The 22,106-nt window shown below is 37.6% G+C and overlaps 1 protein-coding gene across 17 annotated transcripts in view; it reads left to right on the top strand.

Moving 5' to 3' along the window:
* Nucleotides 1-22,106, top strand: part of EPB41L2 (erythrocyte membrane protein band 4.1 like 2) — a 235,218-nt gene that overhangs the window by 131,092 nt on the left and 82,020 nt on the right. For all 17 annotated transcript variants that reach the window (XR_001888459.1, XM_017888504.1, XM_017888458.1 and 14 more), the window contains exon 4: nucleotides 12,370-12,474. Coding sequence is in view for 16 of the 17 variants with exons in the window: in XM_017888504.1 (XP_017743993.1) it covers nucleotides 12,370-12,474 (105 nt within the window). In the remaining variant the exon portion in view is untranslated. The remainder of the gene's footprint in view (nucleotides 1-12,369; nucleotides 12,475-22,106) is intronic.

Genomic DNA, 22,106 nt, shown 5'->3' with positions numbered 1-22,106 from the left:
GTTCTATGCTTCCTGACTACTTTTTCTTCCTCTGGAAACAAAATCCCTACTTTTTCAAATTTAGCAGATAACCTAGAGAGGATCAGCAGTTTGAGTGAATGACGTTAGTGTGTGAATTACCTGTATTGCCTTCTAAGAGATATTTGCATTTTAAAAGAAGATACCTGTTTACTCTAAAGAATCTGGTGGTTGAATTCTAGTGGTAGAATTTCACTATTGAAGCCAAGAGAAGTAAAAAAATAAAGGCAGTTTGGGGTGGGAGGAAGGTCAAGGGCTGGATTTTTGGCATCTTTGGATCAGGTGGTCACACTACCAGTAGTACAGCCTTTTTGAAAGGCACGGTTCAGGGCCATGTTCACCCAGAGCTGCTTAACTTCCCTGCTTCTGAATTCCTAGGTTCTTTCTGATGCCTCACAATTTCCTCCTTACATAGTTGTAGCATTTTTTGTGTATGTGTGTTTTAAATCAAGCGAGACCTTAAAGATTCACCCAGCCAGGTCCCCCTCCTTCCACACTCCAGTGGTGAACAAAGACCTTGTTGTCACTTTGTCTTTTATTTTACTTTGTTAGTCATCCACCAGGAACGAAAAGCTTTTACTTGGAAAAAATGTCAAATTGAGTAGAAACACTGTTGCCCCAAGTAGATCAATGTTCAAAAACTGAGATATCTCAAAATGAACTGGATTTTTCCCTAGATTGCCCAGAAGTTGCTTGTCATCAAATTCAAGAATCAGAAATTCAGATGGTGAAGTATAAGGCAACTACTGTTGTTAGGAAACTCATCGAGACCTCTCCTTAGTCACATCATATCTCCCTCTGCTTTACAACCATAATAAAGTAAGCATTTAAGTGATTAAGATTATTCTGCATTGTAACTTGTCTTCTACTTTGGTTAGTTGTTGAAAGAATAAGCACTCCTGGCTAGCAGAGGTAAGAACAGTTTGAGTGGGTCTGGCTTGTGATAAGATGTAGGATCTCTAGTCATCCTGTGTTTTTTCACCTGATGATTTCTTTCACAAAGGTAGACTCAGATATAGTTGTCATTGAAGATTGTCAAATAAATCTTATTTTATCAGGCTGTGTTAATCTTTTTTTTTTTGAGATGGAGTCTCACTCTGTCACCCAGGCTGGAGGGTAGTGGCACGATCTCCACTCGCTGCAACCTCTGCTATCTGGGTTCAAGCAGTTCTCCTGCCTCAGCCTCCCAAGTACCTGGGATTTCAGGCGCCTGCCACTGCACCTGGCAATTTTTTGTAGTTTTCATAGAGATGGGGTTTCACCATCTTGGCCAGGCTAGTCTTGAACTCCTGACCTCGTGATCCACCCGCTTCGGCCTCCCAAAGTGCTGGGATTACAGGCATGAGCCACTGCGCCTGGCCAATCATTTTTTTAAAAAAGAATTTTAAGTGAATAATTGAGCATTTGATTTATTATCCTGGCTTTTCTATCTGGGTCTTCGAAAGGGACAAAAGGAGCACGTATACTCCATGGGATGTAGCCTGACCAGATTGAAAACTGAAAATTGCTGGATTTGGAGTATGCGGGCAGATAGTTGTATGCTGGGACAGGGATTCTCTTTGCTGACTGCCTCATGTTTAAGCTTTTAAAGATTTGTTGGTTAAGCTTTTAAAAAAATTTTAGGGTTTTTAGGACAATGAAGTTACTCTGTATGATGCTATAATACATGGTGGATACGTGTCATTGTGCATTTGTCCAAACCCATAGAATGCAGACACTGAGAGTGAACCCTGACATAAACTGTGGACTTAGGGTGATAACGACATGTCAGTGGAGGTTCACCAGTTGTAACGACTGTACCCACTGTGTGGGGGATGTTGCTGATTTTCCCAATGGGGGAGGTTATGCGTGTGTGAAAGCAGGGGATATAGGGAAAACTTCTGTACTTTATGCTCAATTTTGCTGCGAACCTAAAACTGGTCTAAATAAAAAGTTACAGATGCCCAGGATCCTCTTTTGTAGGTTCTAATTCAGTGGATCTGATGCCAGCTGGAGCATCTGTGCAGCCAGAGTTAAGAACTGCTTTGAGAGGCCTCATGTTAAGACTGTAGGAGGTCTTATTAAGTGTATATTTGGGTTCATTTACTTCACAGCTGTTTGCTAACTGTAATTGGTAGCTGAATTTGGTTATGATTTGTTTGGAGCAATGCCTAGGACATTGTAAGGGCTTGACAAATATTAACTATAATTTTTATTGTTAAAATCCTGATTATATGTTTTTCTCAGGATTTGACCAGCTTTCTTAAATTTCTGATGAAAATACTTAAGTTCTATGCCTTGGATAAATTCCTAGTATTCTTATATTTTATCACTATATGACTTAGAAGGGCCATAATGTAAACGGATGCCACTTATATATTCATAGTGACTTTGTAATTTAAATAACTTGGTTAGACTGAAAAATTAAACCCTATTTAGTACTTTTACAAGTAAGAAAAACCTCACAAGATTTAAAAATAATATATTTTATCTTGTAATTTTGAATAAACCAATCCCTAGTGTCCAAGGACTTATCCTTTTGTTGGAGGGTCAGAAGAGAGGCGTTGGCTATAACCAGTTGTGTTACAAAAATGTAGAATGTCAAAGGTGAACTTATTTCCCACTGAAATAAACTCTAAGAGTAGAAATACTTGTTTTTTGCAGATGAGAAATTGCAAATTTAGCTGGCTAGTTAGCAGCTGTTCACTTACAGCAAGCGAAGATTTAGATAGTTCTTCCTTATAAGCTAGAATACTGTTCCGTTAAACTTTTATTACCAAAGGAAGACATTTATGGAATGCCTGCAGGGCTGTATTTTATGAATGACTGAGCAACTGACATATACTAGAACTGACAGAGGTGTTTATTGTTTTGTTTAAACAAAAAATACATTTTTATATACAATTTGTGGATATTTACATGTCATCAAATATAGTTTTCTTAACAAGCTTTAAGATCCGTTGCTCTGGGGCTTTTTTGAGGTTTTCTGCATCTTCATTCCAGAGGTTGGCTTTGGGTTTGCTGTGGAGCTAGAACGTAGGTGTGAGGAGTGGGAATTGGTTCCTGGAATAGCCTTCTGCACACCTGTTTGGATATGTGGAGATAGAAATCCTCCAAGTGGGCACACCCTAGTCTACTAGCTGATTCTTGTGTCTTGAAAACTATTGAAAATTTCTGGGCTGCAGGAGATAAAAACTACAACTGCCTAAGAAATAAATGTGTGTGTGGTTACGAATGAGATATTAAAAGGTTAATATTGTTTAAAAACTAGCATTCATTTTCTTTGTTAAAAAAAAAAGGGCCATATCATAGACTTCAACTTGTTGACAGTGTGATTTTTTGTGTGTGTTAATAATGTTGGTAGCAGGATTTCAGATTTTTTTGGTGCCATTTTCCACATAGCATAAACATGAAATACATTTTCCCATCTTGTTTGAGCTTACCAGGTTGCTTATGAGATTAATTGTATGCTCAGTTAAGAATTCCAAAATATTTCAAAACCCAGCAGACTGGGGTGGAAGAACATTCCATTGAACACTGCTCTTGATGGGCTTGGAAACATCGTGCTCGTGAAATAAGGATCTTACTTTATAACATTTAAGAAGGGCAAGTACCTCTCTCCTTGAGGAGTCAAAGTGTCTGTGTGATTTTATTAAAGGTGAACCTCTGTGCTTCTAGCTTTACTAGGATTTCCTTTTAAATTATTGCAGGTTACAGTTACTGAAGGTTATCTTTGCAGTCTGTTCTAGTCTAGTGTGTGTTTTTCTAAGTAGCAGCTTTTTAATTTTAATTTTTAGCAACTGAAACTATATTGAATGAATGGTATTTTGTGTCATTCCTGTCAATGGCACTGCAAAATTCCCCCAGTATTCTCTCAGAATCCTCTGAATCCTGTGGAATGGAAAAGATGTGGCAATCCTTAATGAACTGTGAAAAATTTTCCTTTCTCCCTCCCTTCCTTTTTTTTGGTTTAGTCTCTAAGGAAATAGTATACGAGAAAAATTTCTTTATAGTGACTTGTAAGAAACCAACATGTTTAAATAAATCTGATATCTGTCTATCTTGTTTACTTGTATACATGTATACAAAGTTTTCCTGATTAATGAAAACTAAGTTTGAAAAAACTTTTTCAGTTACTAAAAAAATTTAAAAAAGGGATGGGTGCTGTGGCTCATGCCTGTAATGCCAACACTTTGGGAGACCAAGGTGGGAGAATTGCTTGAACCCAGAGGTTTTAGAAACCAGCCTGGGTAAGATGATGAAACCCCATCTGCCTCTTCCAAAAAATTTTTAATATTTGCCAGGCATGGTGGCATGCACCTGTAGTCTCAGATACTCAGGAGGTTGAGGCAGGAAGGTCATTTGAGCCTAGAAGTTTGAGGCTGCAGTGAGCCAGGATTGTGCTACTTCACTCCAGCTTCAGCAACAGAGCAAGATCCCCTCTCTTAGAAGAGAGAGAAGAAAAAAAAGGAAGTGTATTTGTCTTCTATATTTATGTATCTACATGCATATGTTTGTATATTATATATAATATGTATCTTTTTTAAGTATTTGGGAGAAACATTTTCAAACTTAATTCTTATTAATGATCAGGGAAACTTAAGAATCTTCCTTTACTATATAAATGTCTCATTTACTACTGGAATTATGTTTTTAACACACACACAAAATTGACCAGGGTTTCTTTTTCCTGGGGTTTGAATGAAGTTTGGGAAAGAGATATGTTGACAGCTCCCTTAGATTGGTAAGAAAATAATTATCTGATAAATCACAGCCTTGGATAATTTGAGACACTCTCTATTCTTCCCTAAGGTTTTATAGGATTCCCAACCTCCTTCCCCAACAATGTATCAGTTGTTGTGTTTGCTCTGTGCATACCTTTCTTTCCTTGGCCTTTTATATTTGCATAGTGTAGTTTGGAGCTAGTGCAAAATACATAGCTTCAGGGCTGTAATGTATAGATTGCATTGTGCGCTTCCCATCATCGTCTCCTTGGCACACAATAACTGCAGTGTGGAGGGCCCTACACAGAGACAGTGATGGTGTTTATAAAACGCCAGTGGTGTGTGGCGTTCACTACAATCTGCCGGGTAAGCAGTTGCACAAATTCCTCCAAGTTGAGAGGCCTCCAGAAATGTCATGTTTTGGCCTCAGTGTTGAATGCCACAAATAACAGCACAGGCATGGGGGACTTTGCTCAGCCTCTCAGATTCCAGCCTACCTTCCTTTGGCTGCATCTACAGTAGATTTCATTGCCTCTTTTTCTTTTAAATGAAAGTTCCCAAAAGCTAGCATTCTAATTTTGAATAATGTATTTTGAGCCCATCTAAATTGTCTTGTTTTGTCTATTTTCTTTGGGTATCTATAATATAGTATGTAGGTTTTAAAAAAACTAAAATTCTGATACCTGGAAAGGAGACCAAAGAGCTTTTTTTGTTTGTTTTTTAAGAGTTTTCAACCCATTAACTTTATATTGCTAGTGAGTGGTGTAAGTAGGGTTAGGGAGAGGCAGACAGAGGAAAAATAGATAGCTAAGCTTGTTGGTATTTAATATAGAAAGTTATATTCAAAAAAATTTTTTAAGTATGTTTGGCAAGTTTTATTAACAGTTACATGGTTTTTATTGTTTAATAAACTTGATGTCATATTATCAGAATAGAGATTGACACAGGTTGTACTTTATGAAGATTCTCCTGTAAGAACAGAAACACAGCAAAGACATGCTTTAGGTAGCAAGAAGAAATGACAGCGAAAGTGATGTCTTAGTGAAGGAATGTGCAAGACTAGGAAACCCCCTGTCCCTTCTGCACAAAGATGAGGTATGGCCTACTCTTAAGAGGAAAGGGCAGATTGGCTTTTTTGCTCATGTCATTCCTCTAGTTCCCAAAACGTATTTGGAAATGCCCCAGTTTACTAAGGAAGAGTATAAGCACAATGTAGAATTGTGAAAATGAAGTGTTGGTCTATGCTGGTCTTCTCCCAGAAACTAGTTAGCCTCATGTGTTTGGTTTAGGTCCTTGAACATTACGGGTTGGTAGTCCATGAGCTAGATAAGGAAGATTGTGTAAGAAACCAGAAGGCCTGAATTCTAGACTCAACCCTGTCAACTTTTTGACTGGGCTTATGGCATTGAACCATTCCACCAGCAGATATCTTTTGGCCTACTAGTCACTAATTACTCAGTAGGAGGCATTGAAGTAAGATGTCCTTTTTCTTAAAGAACTCAATGTCTGAAAGTAATAAGTATCAAAAGGAGTAGAGTAGAAGAATAAGTGCCATAGATGTGAAATAATGCTCTTAAAGGAGAATGATGTAATGTTGGGAGATTGGAACAGGCTTCATAGGGAAGGATAATTTGGAGATTTGTATACAAGTAGAAGTAGTTTTGACATTTGTAAATAAATCAGGAGAAAAAATTAGAATATGTCTTGATAAGTCAGTAAGTGGTTCTCTTTATCTGGGGCAATACCCCAAAATTGCTGTGACAACTAAGGAAGCAACTACGTGTACTAGTATCGTAGGTCCAAGTTATGAAGCAAAATTATGTGTATATTTTGCTTGGTTAACAAACGTATATTTGTAGTCCTTTTATACAGTAGAATTCAAGTTGTTGTTTATTTAAAAAAAAAAAAAAGCAATGTTAATGGGAGAAAATTACTTTCCTGGATGGAAGTGTGGAATATTAGTGTATATTAATGGCACATATAATAATTTATTTTAACTGAAATTCAGAAAATCAGACTGAAAAATTAGATAAACTCTCTATAACCTTATTTTTCTTATTTGTGAAATAAGGAAGTTTGCTTAAATAATGGAAAACTTTAAAATCATATTTAAAATCAATTATTATTTTAGAGCAGCTCAAAAAGGTCTTGTAATTTCAGCTGGCTTTAATGAATCCATGTAATAAGCCAAACATTTTATTGATCACTTTAAACATACTTCATTTAATTCTCTCATCACCATTCTAAGGTGGGTACTTTTAAAGAGAGGAAACTGAGGCACAGAGAAGTTACGTAACTTGCCGTGGTTGCAGAGCTGTTAAGAGTAAGGCTGGGGGTCAAGCCCAGGACACTGTGATTATACTGCAGTACTTTTCTTCCATATTGTTAAGAATTGGTGATTCTCAGGAAAGATGGAACATACCAGAATCTGGGGGGGAAGGAAGAACTACTTTGAGGAACAATTTCAACTTACATGCCCCTGTACATTTTTATGTGCTACCATTATGCGTTGTACCTTGGTTCTTCACCCCCACCCCAAAGAGAATTATTATTTATGGAGTGTGTTGTGAACAATGTCAAGACAAAGTTGTGAGCCACTCGATGGTGTTGCTGTCTGAGCCGATCCAATCGAGTTTGATTGCACATTAGTGCTATAAATGTTGTAACCTGGAACATTCATATGTAGCATTTAATGTGTGTCACCTGATAATCTGATGCTTTTTAGAATATAAGAAGAAATGTGCTACTTCTTTTGTTTGCGTTTTTGAATAAGCCTCCAAAGCACATCTATTTTAGGTTTCTTAGAAGTGACTTTTCTGTGTTGTTTTGTTACAATTTTCCTTCTCAGTCCTTCTTTTTATTCCCTAGTTTATGTTTCATTCCCTCTTGTCTTGATGACTTTATTATAGCTATTTAAAAAAATGCATGTTAGAACCATTTATATGTTGAGTATAAATAATAAATTAGTAGAATAAAATCATTGTAGATTAATAAATTTTATTAATTTTGCTAGGGATTCATTGAGCTTTCTTAATTTGAAGTTTTATAGCATTGTTTCTTTTAATACTGCCTTTCCCTTATTCTCTCTCGTCTCCATCTAGGACTCTGATGAGATATTTGTAGACCTCTCATTCTGTTCTCCATGTCTGTGAAGTTCTTTCATATTGTCCTTCCCTTTGTCTTTCTCAGCCACATTCTGGATAGATTTTTTCAGATCTGTCTTCCAGTTTACTGGTTTTCTCTTCAGCTTTGTCATATCCTGTCCATTTGGATTGTAATTTAGTTACTATATAGTTTTCATTTCTAGGTGTTTTATTTGATTATTTTCAAAACTACTTTTCATAGTCACTTTTCCTTAGTCATATTTTAAAATATTTCTTATAAACACATAAAACATATGTATTTTGTTTTGTACTTGATAATTCTATTATGTGCAGTCTCTGAAGATCTGATTCTGATACTGTGTCTCTCAATAATGGTGTCTGGTTTCCTTGTGGTTTTGTGATTTTTAAAAGTATGTTTTTTGAGATTTTTGTTTATGAGAATTTCTTGCTTCTCCCAGGCAGCTGGGCACATCTAATCTTGGACCAGTTTAAACTGGATTCTCTTTTGGCATTTTTGAATCAAACAGATGTAAATACCAGTGTCTACGTCTGCATTAGAGTCAGATGGTGGTACAGGTTGAGTATTTTTTATCTGAAATGCTTGGGACCAGAAATGTTTTGTATTTCAAGTTTTTTTCAGATTTTGTAATACTCGAACACTCAAAATCAAGAAATTGGGAATCTGAAATGCTCCAATGAGCATTTTCTTTGAGCATAATGTTGGCATTGAAAACTTTTGGGTTTTGGAGTTTTCGTATTTTGGGTTTTGGATTTGGGATGCTTAACCTGTAATTCTTCCCTACCTCATTTCTTGAGGTGTGGTCATTAAAACAGTAATTCTGTTGTAGAATACATTAGTAAATGTTGTATTAAAAAATAGTGGGCTCTTTTGCTAAATAGTTTTGGGAAACATCAGGTTTCCCAAGTGAAAGAAATAATGGGAAACAGGGTTTTTGCATTGCAGAACTCCTGAAGGTGTCTGTTATACAAATAGGTGTTTTGATGCTCAGTAATCATATGCAACAAGCAGAATTTTTCTTGTCCCACTCTGCTGCTGTGTTTGGGAATGAGGGGTGTATATAACTCATGGGACAAGTGGGACCAGTGGAAAATAACTTTGGCAAATATAGGTTGGCCTCCTGATACTCTTGGCTTCTGCTAATTGCCCTTCTCGCTGTCTTTCCTACTGTGTTTACACCACTTTATGACTGTGTGTGTATGTGTTTGTGTTTGTATGTGTGTGTGTGTGTGTGTGTGTGTGTCTTGTATTTAATCTGCCTGAGGGAAGTCATGATTGTATCTGCTGTTCCTTATCCCCAGAATAAAACATTGTCATTGTGCAGAGCTCTTATATCAGGCTATCTCGTAGGCCACTGGTCACTTTTCTTTGAGCCAGTTGGGCCAAGTACCTAATTATGTCCAAATTGGTAGATACATAATACTTTATTTTTGGCTTCCCATTCATTCTTTTTCTCTGCCAGTTGCATATAAATTTCCTAAGACCATGTTTGTCGTGTTCATTATTGATTCCCCGGTATCTTAACATAGGAACTGACACATATGGGTCAATATAGGTTGAGTGTTAGCTTGGCAAGCCCTCACAGTCATCGGAGAGTCAGACAGGGTAACCAGCAGTCATATCGCATGGCTTGTTTATTCTGGATGGCTTCCTTTTTTCATTTTACTGTATCCTCCAGTATCTTTTGAACAGAAATTGACTCAGTCTCTGTAAACATCCAAAGTAAAAAGTAAGCTCTATAAACATACATCCAAAGTAAAAAGTAAGTTATTTTGAATATCTCTTTTCTCTACCTCAAAAAATCATTTCCTCCTCTAAGATTCACTTCAGGTATCATATTCTTGGTGAAGCTGTGATTTCTGTTAGTCACATTTACTCATTCCATTCCTGGTGTTGCAATAGCACTTTGTACATCGCTCTCTCAACATGTGCTTCATGGTGTTGTTGCATTTTTGCTTTTCCTTCCAGATTTTGAGTTCATTGAGGGTGGAGAGGCAGATGGAAGCTTAAGTAACGCGTATGTGCAGTCAGGATCTCATCAAGCATTGAGAATATCTGTTTCCTGGAGACAGAAGGAAAGACTAGTAGAGAAGCAGGTTTAGCATCCAGAAACATTTTGGTGTTTGTTAGGTGTGGACTAGTGAAGGAATAGTTGACAGTAGAGTACTGCTATGGTTGGTTGAGGCGTATTCCATCTCACTGGGTTAATTTTATTGTCACGTGAGCTCTGAGGTAGTTATTATCCTCATTTTACAGACAAGGAGACTAAGTGGTTTTCTGTTGTCACACTGGTCCAGTAATAGTAAATGCTTACAAAATGTTGAATGATAGAGGAACTAGGTCCGATAGAGGAACTGGTCCAGCCGTCATGCTGATACCTCATGTACTGCATACCAACACCAAATTGTAGTGGTGAGCTGTGTGGGTGTTTTTTCCTCTTAATCTTGTAGGGAAATTCTGCCCATGAGGGCATGTTCCTGTTTTTGAAATGGAAACCAATGAGAACGTGTGAATTATTAATAAGAATTGACTTGAAGCTAGTGTTGGAATTGCAATGTGTTTTCTCCTTGAACCGAGGTGTATCGTTGTAGACATCAGTTGTCTTAAATATTCTTTTTACCCTAATTTCAAATAGCATCCTAACCAACTGTTACGTACTGAAACTCTTTTGGTACTCACCACACCTCCTATAGTATCTGCTACTTGTTATCCCCATTTCACAGATGTGCAGATTAAGGTAAGCAGACATTAAGTGTCTTGCCATGGGTCACATAGCTTGTAGGTAGTGAAAGTGTATTTAGAACTTTGGTGTTTGACATACAGAGCCCAATACTCTTATTCTCTACACTGTATTTGTATATACTTTTAATATATAGACAAACAAGCACATATCTATCTTAAACATGCTCGTATTTTAATTGACAATTAAATCCTGATTGTGAACCTATAATATGTATATGGCACATTGCTTTATTTTTAAATTTTTTATTATTTATGTATTTATTTGTTGAGACAGGGTCTCACTGTCACCAAGCCTGGATTGCAGTGGCGTGAACACAGCTCACTGCAGCCTCAGTCTCCCAGGCTTAAGCAATCCTTCCACCCTAGCCTCCTGAGTAGCTGAGACTACAAGCACACGCCACCACACCTGGCTAATGTTTGTATTTTTTGTAGAGATGAGGTTTCGCCATGTTGCCCAGGCTGATCTCAAACTCCTGAGCTCAAGTGATATGCCTGCCTCAGCCTCCCAAAGTGCTGGGATTACAGGCGTGAGCTACCACGCCTGGCCTTACACTGCTTATTATGTTGAAATAATGTAATCTGTGTGGCATTCTCCTTCTTCCCTTTACAATTTGATGCAATTCTATTCTTTTCAGAAATGTTACCATAAGAGGCTTAATAACAAAAGTACCAGATTCTCCTCCTCAAGATATATATGTGGGGAACATTAATTTTCACACACTGGCTGAACTGTACACATTTTAATAGTGAGAGGGCATTTGTTTTGAGGATGGAAAAGTCTGATGGCTTTTTCTTTTTCACTAGCAGTCCATTGGTGGCTTTTATCAGTGCATCTGGGGAGGAGGCGTGTGTCTGACCTGACCTCACAGTTGGGTTGTTCCAGGGGTGTGCATCTTAATTGGAAATGAGTCACCACTCTGCTTATGTTTTGCCATTGATTAGACAATGAGCTTTTCTTCTATGCCTGTCAAAGGCTCTTACATCTCTGTTCACAGCAGCTTCTTAAATATAAAAAAAAAAACAATAAAAAAAAAAAAAAAAACCACATAATAGTAATAAAAAATAAAATAATTAAATTATAATAGTATATAATTATAGTAAATATATAATAAAGTAAATATAAAAATAATATAGTATATATATAATATATTCGAGGTAATACAATATGATTTAAAGTCTTATGAGCTGTTGGATTTACAGATGTCCACTTCCATTATCTATGTATTGTTTAGAATTTAATCCTAAGGACGCGAACACCATATCGTTCTCTAGGAAATTGTAAATAGGAGCATAGCTCGTACAGAAAAAATAATTCTATTCTACAGATATCATGGAACAAAAACTCAGACATTAAACCGAAGTGCTGATAGGATAAATTATGTTAGGATCTACTGAATAATAGGGCTAAATGATTTTCCTGGGGAGTAGTATACTTTATAGATATGAACCACCTTGAGGAATTGATGGGAGCAGTTTGAACATTTTTAAAATAAGAAAATGAACAGCTAACATTTTGCCTTTTTAGTCCTTTTTATATCCATATCGAGTAGCAGTAAAGCAGGCGGTGCTTGCTTATGCTTTTGTTTCACATTTTATGCTTTGTATATGTGTGCAGGGTGGGAAGGATGAAGTTAAAATTAATCATTTTATATTGTTAAAAAATGAGAAAACAAATATTTAATGTTAATTTATAATAAATCATGTGTATGATATGATGTCTTATATTTATAGCAGTCTTGGAATCTTTAGTACTTGAAAAGTAAAGTTGTTATTTTTTCTCCAGAAACGTGCTAAGGGACAAGTGTTATTTGACAAAGTGTGTGAACACCTCAATCTCTTGGAGAAGGACTACTTTGGACTTTTGTTCCAGGAAAGCCCTGAGCAGAAAGTAAGTGATTTCAAGTTTATTTGTGTCTTTTTAGAACATAATGTGTTTTTTTATTAACCAATTTATCTCAGTTTAAAATTCAGCTTTAAAATAACTTAGGTGTTTATTATGACTTCACTGTGAAATTTGGTAAAAACTGAAAAACTATCTTATGTAGAGAGAAACCACCTGTAGCTTTTTGGCGTGTGTGTATTTGTGTGTGTGCATGCACGTGTGTACATGCTTTGCACTTACGTCATACGCAGACAGAATAGAATGTCATCAGTGGAAAATTGATGTTCTGGCATAAAGAGAACACAGACTAAATGATATTAATCACTTTTGGTTCTCAATCACTCAATCTCACCTTTTGGTACTAAGTGAAGCTGGTCACAGCAGCTCAAATTGTGCAGTCACCTGTATGCTAGGTATTAAAGCATACCCAAAAGACAGGGAAGGCAGCGCATTGGAACGATTCTGTCTGAGGATACCAAGAACACTTGGTCACAGTGAAAGGGATTACTCTCCATGATCTAACATTCAGATCACAGTCAGTAGAACAGAGCAATCAATGGAAGAACAGAAGTGTGAATTTTATTTGCCTACGTTGCTATCGTTGTTAGTATTTACATGTTCTACTAATGAAATATAGGATAGTAAGAGTGATAATTATATATACTTTAAGTTTTCGCAACTTGCTTAGCTTTAAATACTTGATATCTAATTTGTGGTTTAATTCCATGTTTAGACTAAAGACAATTAAATTGCATGCGTGCCTGCTGAATAGTACATGAGTATTCTTAATAGAACTCTGTTTAGAGTACTGTTCTCAGACATAATAGCACATTTGACTAAATAAATTAGGTTTTTTAGACTATAAATTATAAGATAGTCTTGATAATGTTTCCTAAAAGCTGCAAAAGAGAAAGTGGTGGGAATTTGGCTAGGATTACCTACTTTTTTTTGAGATTACCTACTGGTAGATTCATAGGAGCATGTAATATAATCTTTGTAAAGTAGAGGGACAATTGAGTATGTTGTACAATATGTGGGATCACATGTTCTATTAGTAGGCATAGGATATACTACATTAAGAAATCTGGGCTAAGCGCGGTGGCTTATGCCTATAATCCCAGCACTTTGGGAGGCCGAGGCAGGCGGATCACTTGAGGCCAGGAGTTCAAGACCAGCCTGGCCAACATGGTGAAACCCCGTCTCTATTAAAAATACAAACATTAGCTGGGCATGGTGGTGGGCACTTGTAATCCCAGCTACTCGGGAGGCTGAGGCAGGAGAATCACTTGAACCCAGGAGGCAGAGGTTGCAGTGAGCCGAGATCACGCCACTGCACTCTAGCCTGGGTGACACAGCGAGACTCCGTCTCAAAAAAAAAAAAAGAAAAGGAAAGAAATCTGATATTTTTAAATACTAGTTTTGCATAAGAAAGAGTAGTATTTATTTAGATAGTAGGATATACTATTTTTTTTATTTTGACAACTCTCAATTTATGTGTCTACTTCATAGCTTTCACTGAATCTCAGACTCATCTACTTAACTGCTTCCTGGATGTGGGAGTTGGCAATTCCCTCTGTCTGTCATGTATACATTTAGTACACACCTTGTTTGTTACTCTTTCTCCCCATTCTAGGAATTCCTCGAGGGTAGATGCCATGCCTTACTTATCTGTGTAGCCTCCGTATATGTAGACATTAGCTGCTATTTATTACCTGTGTGTCATATCACACCTATAAGGATGTCCGTTCTCATGAAAATAGAAAATAGCAAGTGTTGGCAAGGATGTGGAGAGACTGGAGATGCTGTGTGCTATGGTTAGGAAGGTAAACTGAATCAACCACTCTGGAAAACAGTGTGGAAGTTCCACAGAAAATTAAAAATAGAACTACTGGCTGGGCACGATGGCTCACACCTGTAATCCCAGCATTTTGGGAGACTGAGGTGGGCAGATCACGAGGTCCGGAGTTCGAGATCAGCCTGGCCAACAAGGTGAAACCCTGTCTCTACTATTAAAAATACAAAAATTAGTTGGGCATGGTGGCATGTGCCTGTAGTCCCAGCTACTTGGGATGCTGATGCAGGAGAATCACTTGAACCCGGGAGGTGGAGGTTGCAGTGAGCTGAAATCGCGGCAGTGCACTCCAGCCTGGGCAACAAGAGCGAAACTCCATCTCAAAAAAAAAAAAAAGAACTACTACATGATATAGCAGTCCCACTTCTGAGTATATATACAAAATAATTGAAAGCAAGATCTTGAAGAGATATTTGTTTACCCATGTTTATTGCAGCATTATTCATAATAGCCAAGAGATGGAAGCAACATTAATGGGTGAATAAAGAAAATGTGGTGTACACATACAATGGAATATGTATGTACATATCAATACATACTCAGCCTTGAGAAAGAAGGAAATCCTGTCACATGTTATATCATGGATTAACCTAGAGGACACCATGTTAAGTGAATTAAGGAAGTCACTAAAAGACAAGCACTATAGCATTCCACTTATATGAGGTATCTAAAGTAATCAGACTCATAGAAACAGAGAGTAGAATGGTGGTTGCTTAGGGGCTGGGGGAGGGGGAGTTGGGGAATTGTTTAATGGGTAGAGTTTCAGTTTTGCAAGATGTAAAAGTTCTAGAGATCTGTTGAACAATGAGAAAATAGTTTACACTACTCAACTGTACATTAATAAATGGTTAAAATGGCAAGTTTTATGTTATGTGTTTTTTACTACAATTAAAAATAATCCCACTACCTGTGTATAAACCAGCGTGCTCACTGCTGAGGCTCTAACTGTAAACAGTGAGAACCTAGACCCTGCCCTCAGAGATGTCCCTGCTTATGTTTTAGTTGAAGAGGCAGAGTGGAAAAGCTAATTCTGCAGTTAGTGAATTTTGATTACTACTCTGCAGGAAAAAGTCAGGATGCTAACAGGAAGACTCTGCTTAGGAGGACATGATGCTTAAGCAGAAACCTCATGTGTGAGTGGACTTTCGCTGGGCAATGGGATATGGGAAGCACATACACGAGGCCCTGAGACTGGAGCAGCTGTCTGGTTAAAAACTGGAAAGAAGCCTGGTGTGAGTTAGTAAGGGGAGAATGAGATTAGGCTCGGGAAAGGCTGGGTATTAATGAGGCTCAGATCATGCAGGGCCTATTAAGGCTATATGTTAAGGTTTGGGACGTTTCCTTTTTGCTAAGAAAAATAGCAAACTGTTGATAGGCTGAAGCAAGAATGTGAGATGACCAGTTTTGTCTTTAAAAAGGTCACTTTGGTTGATGGTTGGAATGGGATGAGTGGGGACTTGAGTAGGGCTGTGCACCCAAAGCACAGAAGTAGCCTTGAATAAGGTTGTGGCAGTGGAAATAGAAAAGCGAGTGATTGAAGAGAGAGTGAGGAAGGAGGTAGACTCAATCTGATGAATAATTGGACATGAAGAATGACAGATATCAAGAATTAAGGCCTGGGTTTCAGGATGGTTGGAGCTGTTCAGTAAGAAGGGAAGGAGGTCGATTGGGGGTTGGTAGGGGATATCATGAGTGTAGTTTCTGACATTTTGAATTTTAGGTTCAATTACTTATGGAAAGAACAAGTAAATAAATGAATTTAGTTTTGGATGTGTCTTAAAGAATGGCAGCTTGCATGGAACAAATACTCCACTCTAGGTATAATCTGTCTTAGCAGTGCAGGGTGCATGGGGTAGTTTCATTTTCTGATGTGAATATCTTATTTATGTGGAGGCTTGTAACCAGAAGTACTTCTTTGTAACTTACCTGTTTTTAAAAAAATCAGAGGTGGCTTTTACCATACAAATATTCCGAATAAAACAGAAATGGCTGTTAACAGCTAATCATTCTGGTATTCTCACTAGGCAGCAGGCACCTTACTTGTGTTATCTCATGTAGTTCTCAGAATGACCCTAAGAGGTAGGTATTATTAACTACACTTTATAGATGCAGAAATTTGAGGCACAGAGGAAGTTTAAAAAGTCAGCCAAGGTCACCTAGCCAATAAATGTTGGTGATAAGATTCAAATTCAGGCAGAAAACTCAGAAGAAAAAGATACATTTTAGATTTTAGGGAAAATGTCAACAGTTGTAAACCTTCTGTCGGTCAAGGTAAAATGGGCACAATTTTCATAGCTGTCATAACTGGAAAGTAGAAGAATACCATCTTGCCTCAGAGGAATTTTTCATGTTCTCAAATTCTGAAAGCCACCCTGCAAGACTTTACACATAGGGTGTTGAAGGACATTGTGAGCTGAGTTCCTAGGATGAGTTTCACAGTTGATGTTTCTATTATAGTGTCAACAAATTTAAGGGCATGAGCTAACTTATTGATGGTGATTCTGTGATGGTCTGTGCCAGTGCTGCTCAAAAAAACTTCTTCCTTTGTGTTAGAATCACCTGGGAGACAGATTTTCAATTAGGAATCTTAATTTATCTCTCTTCTTCCTCCATTGTTCGTAAACACACATGCGTGCACGCATGCATGCACATGCACACACACATAGAAATGCACGTTCATTGGGTATGCCTTGATTCCTCCCTTCCCAGGTAAAAAATAGTGCCATTACTATTTAATTTACATATAGGATGTTGAAGGATGTTTTGGGCTGTGCTGCCTGCAGGGATATGTCCTATTCCTAAGATATATTGGGCCAGAAAACAGATTAACCTTTGGTCAAGCTAATACTTTCAAGTATATAGCTTTCCAGTAATCTAATTCAATTCAATGATAGAGCTTAATATACCCTTGTCCTAACTACCAGCTAGACATTTATTAGGGACTAGATAGGAGAGACACTTTCAAGTTTTACTACCTGACAAGGGCCTGTGATATGAATATTTTATATTGTTGTATGAAAGCAGATCTATAAATTTTGGAAATCATATGAGCAGTTTAGTGTTGACATTCTATTAGAGCTATTGAGAATTACGGCCAGTATTCTGGATGTGGGCAGGGAAGGGACATTTTGCACAGAAGAAAAGTAATCGTTCCAGCATGAATGATCATGATGTGAGTGTGGAGTTTCAAGTTGTCCAAAGGGCTGGAGGATGTGGCAGTGCCAGCCTCTCTGAATAGGAAAGACCTGTGAGGGGTAGGCAAGCTGGCAGGGGGAGGTAAGGACTTATGTTGCAGCTGTGTTTTCTCATGAGCACACTGTTTTAACTTAGACCATGGGTTAATTTGGGGTGACTTTGTGGGGAGTGCTAATGGAGTTTATGGGAAAGCAGCTGGAAAAATAAGTGAAGATCATTCTTTGGATCTTGTATCTCATGCTGAGGAATCTAGATTTTAAGTAGGAAGCAACATAGTCAGATTTGAGTATCAGAAAGAACCCGTTCATGGTGTGGAGTGAGTTGATAGGGAACTGAGACCAGAGGCAGGAAGGTCAGGAGACAGTTGCAGTAGTCTAGAGATGATGAAAACCAGAGCAGTGGTACTAGGAGTGAAGAGGAAAGGACAGAGATTCTGTGTAGGTCATGTCCGCAGGACTTTGTGACTGCCACCTCTTAGCTATGGCAGCGAGGGGAAAGTTGGGGAAAAGTCCTAGGTTTCAGGGTTGGGTCGCTGGGGAACTTGATGGAGACTTTTACACAGGGACCTTGGAGAAGGAGCAGCAGTTTGAGGTATGCTAGGGAGCAGAGGTGGAATTTAATTTTTATTTTGCCAAGTTGGACATATTCGTAAGCTGTTCACTAGATGATTGGGGATCAGGGAGTAGGTGAAGGATGAAGAAAGTTAGCAGTAAAGAATTTGAGAGGCCAGGTATGGTGGCTCATACCTGTAATCCCAGCACTTTAGGAAGCCCAGGCGGGAGGATCACTTGAGCCCAGGAATTTGAGACCAGCCTGGGCAACATAGTGAGACTCTGTCTCTACAAAAAGATTAAAAAATTAGCCAGGCAGAGTGGCACATACCTTTAGTCCCAGCTGTTCGGAGGAGGGGAGAGGGGTGCTGAGGTGGGAGGATCACTTGAGCCCAGTAGGTCAAGCCAGCAATGAGCTGTGATTGCACCACTAAACTTAGGCCTAGGTGACAGAGCAAGACCCTGCCTAAAAAGCAAAAAAAAAAAGAAATTTGAGAGTGAGTGTAAACTGTTGTTTAAAGAAGTGTTTGGCCGTGGAGAAAAGAACAGTTGGGAGAATGATACTAGAGGATATAGACCTGCAGTGTCCAAGTCTTTTTAGCTAAAGCCTATATACAAAGCATGTGTCTACTTTTATATGTTCATCTTACCTTTCATAAGAGAAACTACCATGTATAATAAGGAATTAGGAACTCCTTATTTATCATTAGTGTCTTTCTGTTAATAAGAATGCTACGGTAGACCCAACCAAATGTACCTTCATCTTTTCCTTAATGACCTTAATCTCTCCTTGACTTTAGCCATTCCCTTTCAAGGCCACACACTGGGTCTTGTCATGCAGGACTTTGTGACTGCCACCTCTTAGCTATGGCAGCGAGGGGAGAGTTGGGGGAAAGTCCTAGGTTTCAGGGTTGGATAGCTGGGGAGCTTGATGGAGACTTTCACACAGGGACCTTGGAGGAGGAGCAGCAGCAGTTTGAGGAATTTTTTTTTTTTTTTTTTAACAAGAGTGGATAACAAAAATTTTCATGGAGAGAAAAGCTACACATTTGTTTGGTTTTAATATTGAACTATATCTCATAGTTGAGACACTGAGGTGAAAGCCTTTTTAGTTCATTCTGAGTATGAAAATCTATCATTGTTAGTGTTAAAGCTTTTTTGATTTCTATTGAGAGTGCTTATATAAATTTTACTATGGAAAACGTTGTTAAAAAAATGGATGTGTTTTAACAAGACACATCCAACAAGAATCTCGCTCCACACCATAAACGGGTTCTTTCTGATACTCACATCTGACCATGTTACTTCCTACTTAAAATCTAGATTCCTCAGCATGAGATACAAGATCCAATAGGCTGATACACTGGGGGAGAATGAGGAACTGCCACATCCTCCAGCCCTTTGGACAACTTGAAACTCCACAAGTTTTCATGATGATGAAATATTTGATACCTATACTGTCCAGCATGGCAGCCATTAGCTGCATATAGCTATTGAGCACTTGAAAGAGGGCTAATGTGTCTGAGGAAATAGACTTAAATTTTATTTACTGTAATTAATTTAAATTTAAATAGCCTCATGTGACCAGTGGCTATCATATTGCACCACGGAGAGAGTTTACTGAGAGTTTTGGGGTTGGCAGATTTACTTCGATGGAAATAACTTTGACTTTAGCTATGAGAAAACCCAAGAAAAGTGTATGGTTGAAGAGAGAGGAGAGTGACTATGATGATGACAGTCACGAAGAGGATTAGTCTTGAATAAAGATGTTATGTCATCCTGAGTCTGCAAGAAACAGAATAAGAGGTGGTGCAGTTGTTAAAAAAAAAAAATCTTAGTTGAGCAAAGTGCAGCCTCAAATCTCTGTAAAATAGAGGGTAAAAGCATTTGCTTAAGAGTGACGAGGGTAGCAGTGGGACAACAGAAGAAGCCAACCAAGAATTAGTAAGTGCATTGCTGTTAACAGTTCTTCTGAGATTGGGGGGTCATACAATTGGGATGGCAGCAGAATATATTTGTGTGTGTTTTTCTCTAATCGCCATTAGCAACTTGAGTATCATAGTTGAGAAATGGAGTATTAGCAGAGTTCTCAGTTGACTGTGTTCATGGAGGCAATAGTAAGAGGATGACCGATTGTGAAATCTGGAGTTGCTGATGAGATGTAATTAAGCTGATTATTCACAGGGTCACAGGAAAGAAAATTACTGAAGCTGTAATAGGCTGATACACCGAGAGAACATGGCTGGGGCAAAGGATGAATGTTCAAAGATGTTGAAGAGTAGGTACAGTGGGGATACACGAGTAGAAAATTAGAAGGAGAGGAAATGACTGCATCTGAGAATGGGCAGATGTAGTCTAATGAGGTGAAGAGCTATGTGATGATGACAAGACCCAGGGTGTGGCCTTGAAAGGGAATGGCTAAAGTCAAGGAGAGATTAAGGTCATTAAGGAAGAGAAAAGATGAAGGTACATTTGGTTGGGTCTACCGTAGCATTCTTATTAACAGAAAGACACTAATGATAAATAAGGAATTCCTAATTCCTTATTATACGTGGTAGTTTCTCTTATGAAAGGTAAGATGAACATATAAAATTAGATACATGCTTTGTATATAGGCTTTAACTCAAAAACTTTGGGAACTTAAGAATGAGGTGTCCTTTCTGAGACATTCACTTTTCAGGAGTGAATACTTAAATATAATTAGCAATATATTTAATTATTTATATATAATCTAATCTGCTATTACTTTTGTATTGTGTAATTTTTAAAAATTTCTGCTTATGTAGACAAAATCCAGTCCTTAAGACATCTAGGCAAAACAACTCTTATTCTTCCAGTATAGATTTGTATGGTATCCTATTTTTTTCCCATAGAAATTTATTGCTGTTATACTAACTCAGCTCAATCAGTCCTACTTTGTTTAAAGCCCATGCAGTTTTAACAGCAGAATATAATGATGTAAGGATCTTTCTTTTTCATGCTGAATATTATCTGTACTTATGGGAAACTTTGATATTTATTTCAACCCATTAGAAAGTAAAGGTGAGTGAAAACCACAATTATTTGTATAAAAAAATTTTCATGGAGAGAAAATCTACACATTTGTTTGGTTTTAATATAGTACTATATCTCATGGTTGAGACACTGAGGTGAAAGCCTTCTTAGTTCATTTTGAGTATGAAAATCTGTCATTGTTAGTGTTAAAGCTTTTTTAATGTCTATTGAGAATGCTTATATAAATTTTACTGTGGAAAATGTTGTTAAAAATATGTGGAATCAAGCAGCATGTTTGTTCAATATGGAATTCCAAGTCCATATAGTTCTTGTATTCATGTCTAAATGAAACCATCGTTAAGGGTTTTGGACTCTCTTTAAAGGGAAAAATACTGTCTTGAATTTTGATGTTAATAGTTTGGCATTTGGCCCAAAATGACATTATAATGTCATTTTGCTGCACGCTATATTGAAAAAGGAGCTTGTTAGAAATGTAGTTGATATCCACGGCTAACTTTATGAAAATTAGTTGAAGCAGTCATCTAATAGACCATTTCTTTCCAGAAACTAGAACTAGAAACTCAAATGTTAAAGTGTTTGCATATATAAGCTGTTCTTTAATAAAGTTCTACATTCAATCCAGTTAAACTTTATAATCACACGTTCTCCCAGATGTGTAGTGAATGTTTCACTGTGATACAGTGCCTGTAACTTTTCTCCTAACACCAGCATTACGGTAGAGTTCTTTTAAACCCAATTTAAGCAAAGGTATATTAAAGGGGATCTGTTTCAGCACTATAAATTCCTGTGAGAAAAATGCAGATTCTAGACAAAACTACTTTGAATTTTTAACGTTTAGTAATACACTGTGAATTGGGTGGAATTCGTTAATTTCTCTTACCTGGCCAAATTAGAGATCATCTAAAGCCAGTGAGGAAGGCATGGCGAGGCATTTGAAGAAACTTCTAACTCTGGGATCTTAGGGTCTAACTTAAAGGGGAATTAAATGAGTGAGATAGATTTTTTTTTTTTTTTTTTTTTTTTTT

This window comes from Rhinopithecus bieti, unplaced genomic scaffold, assembly GCF_001698545.2.
Source record: "Rhinopithecus bieti isolate Rb0 unplaced genomic scaffold, ASM169854v2 scaffold_1710, whole genome shotgun sequence".
Lineage (NCBI taxonomy): Eukaryota > Metazoa > Chordata > Mammalia > Primates > Cercopithecidae > Rhinopithecus > Rhinopithecus bieti.
This window is presented reverse-complemented; position numbering and strand designations above follow the sequence as displayed.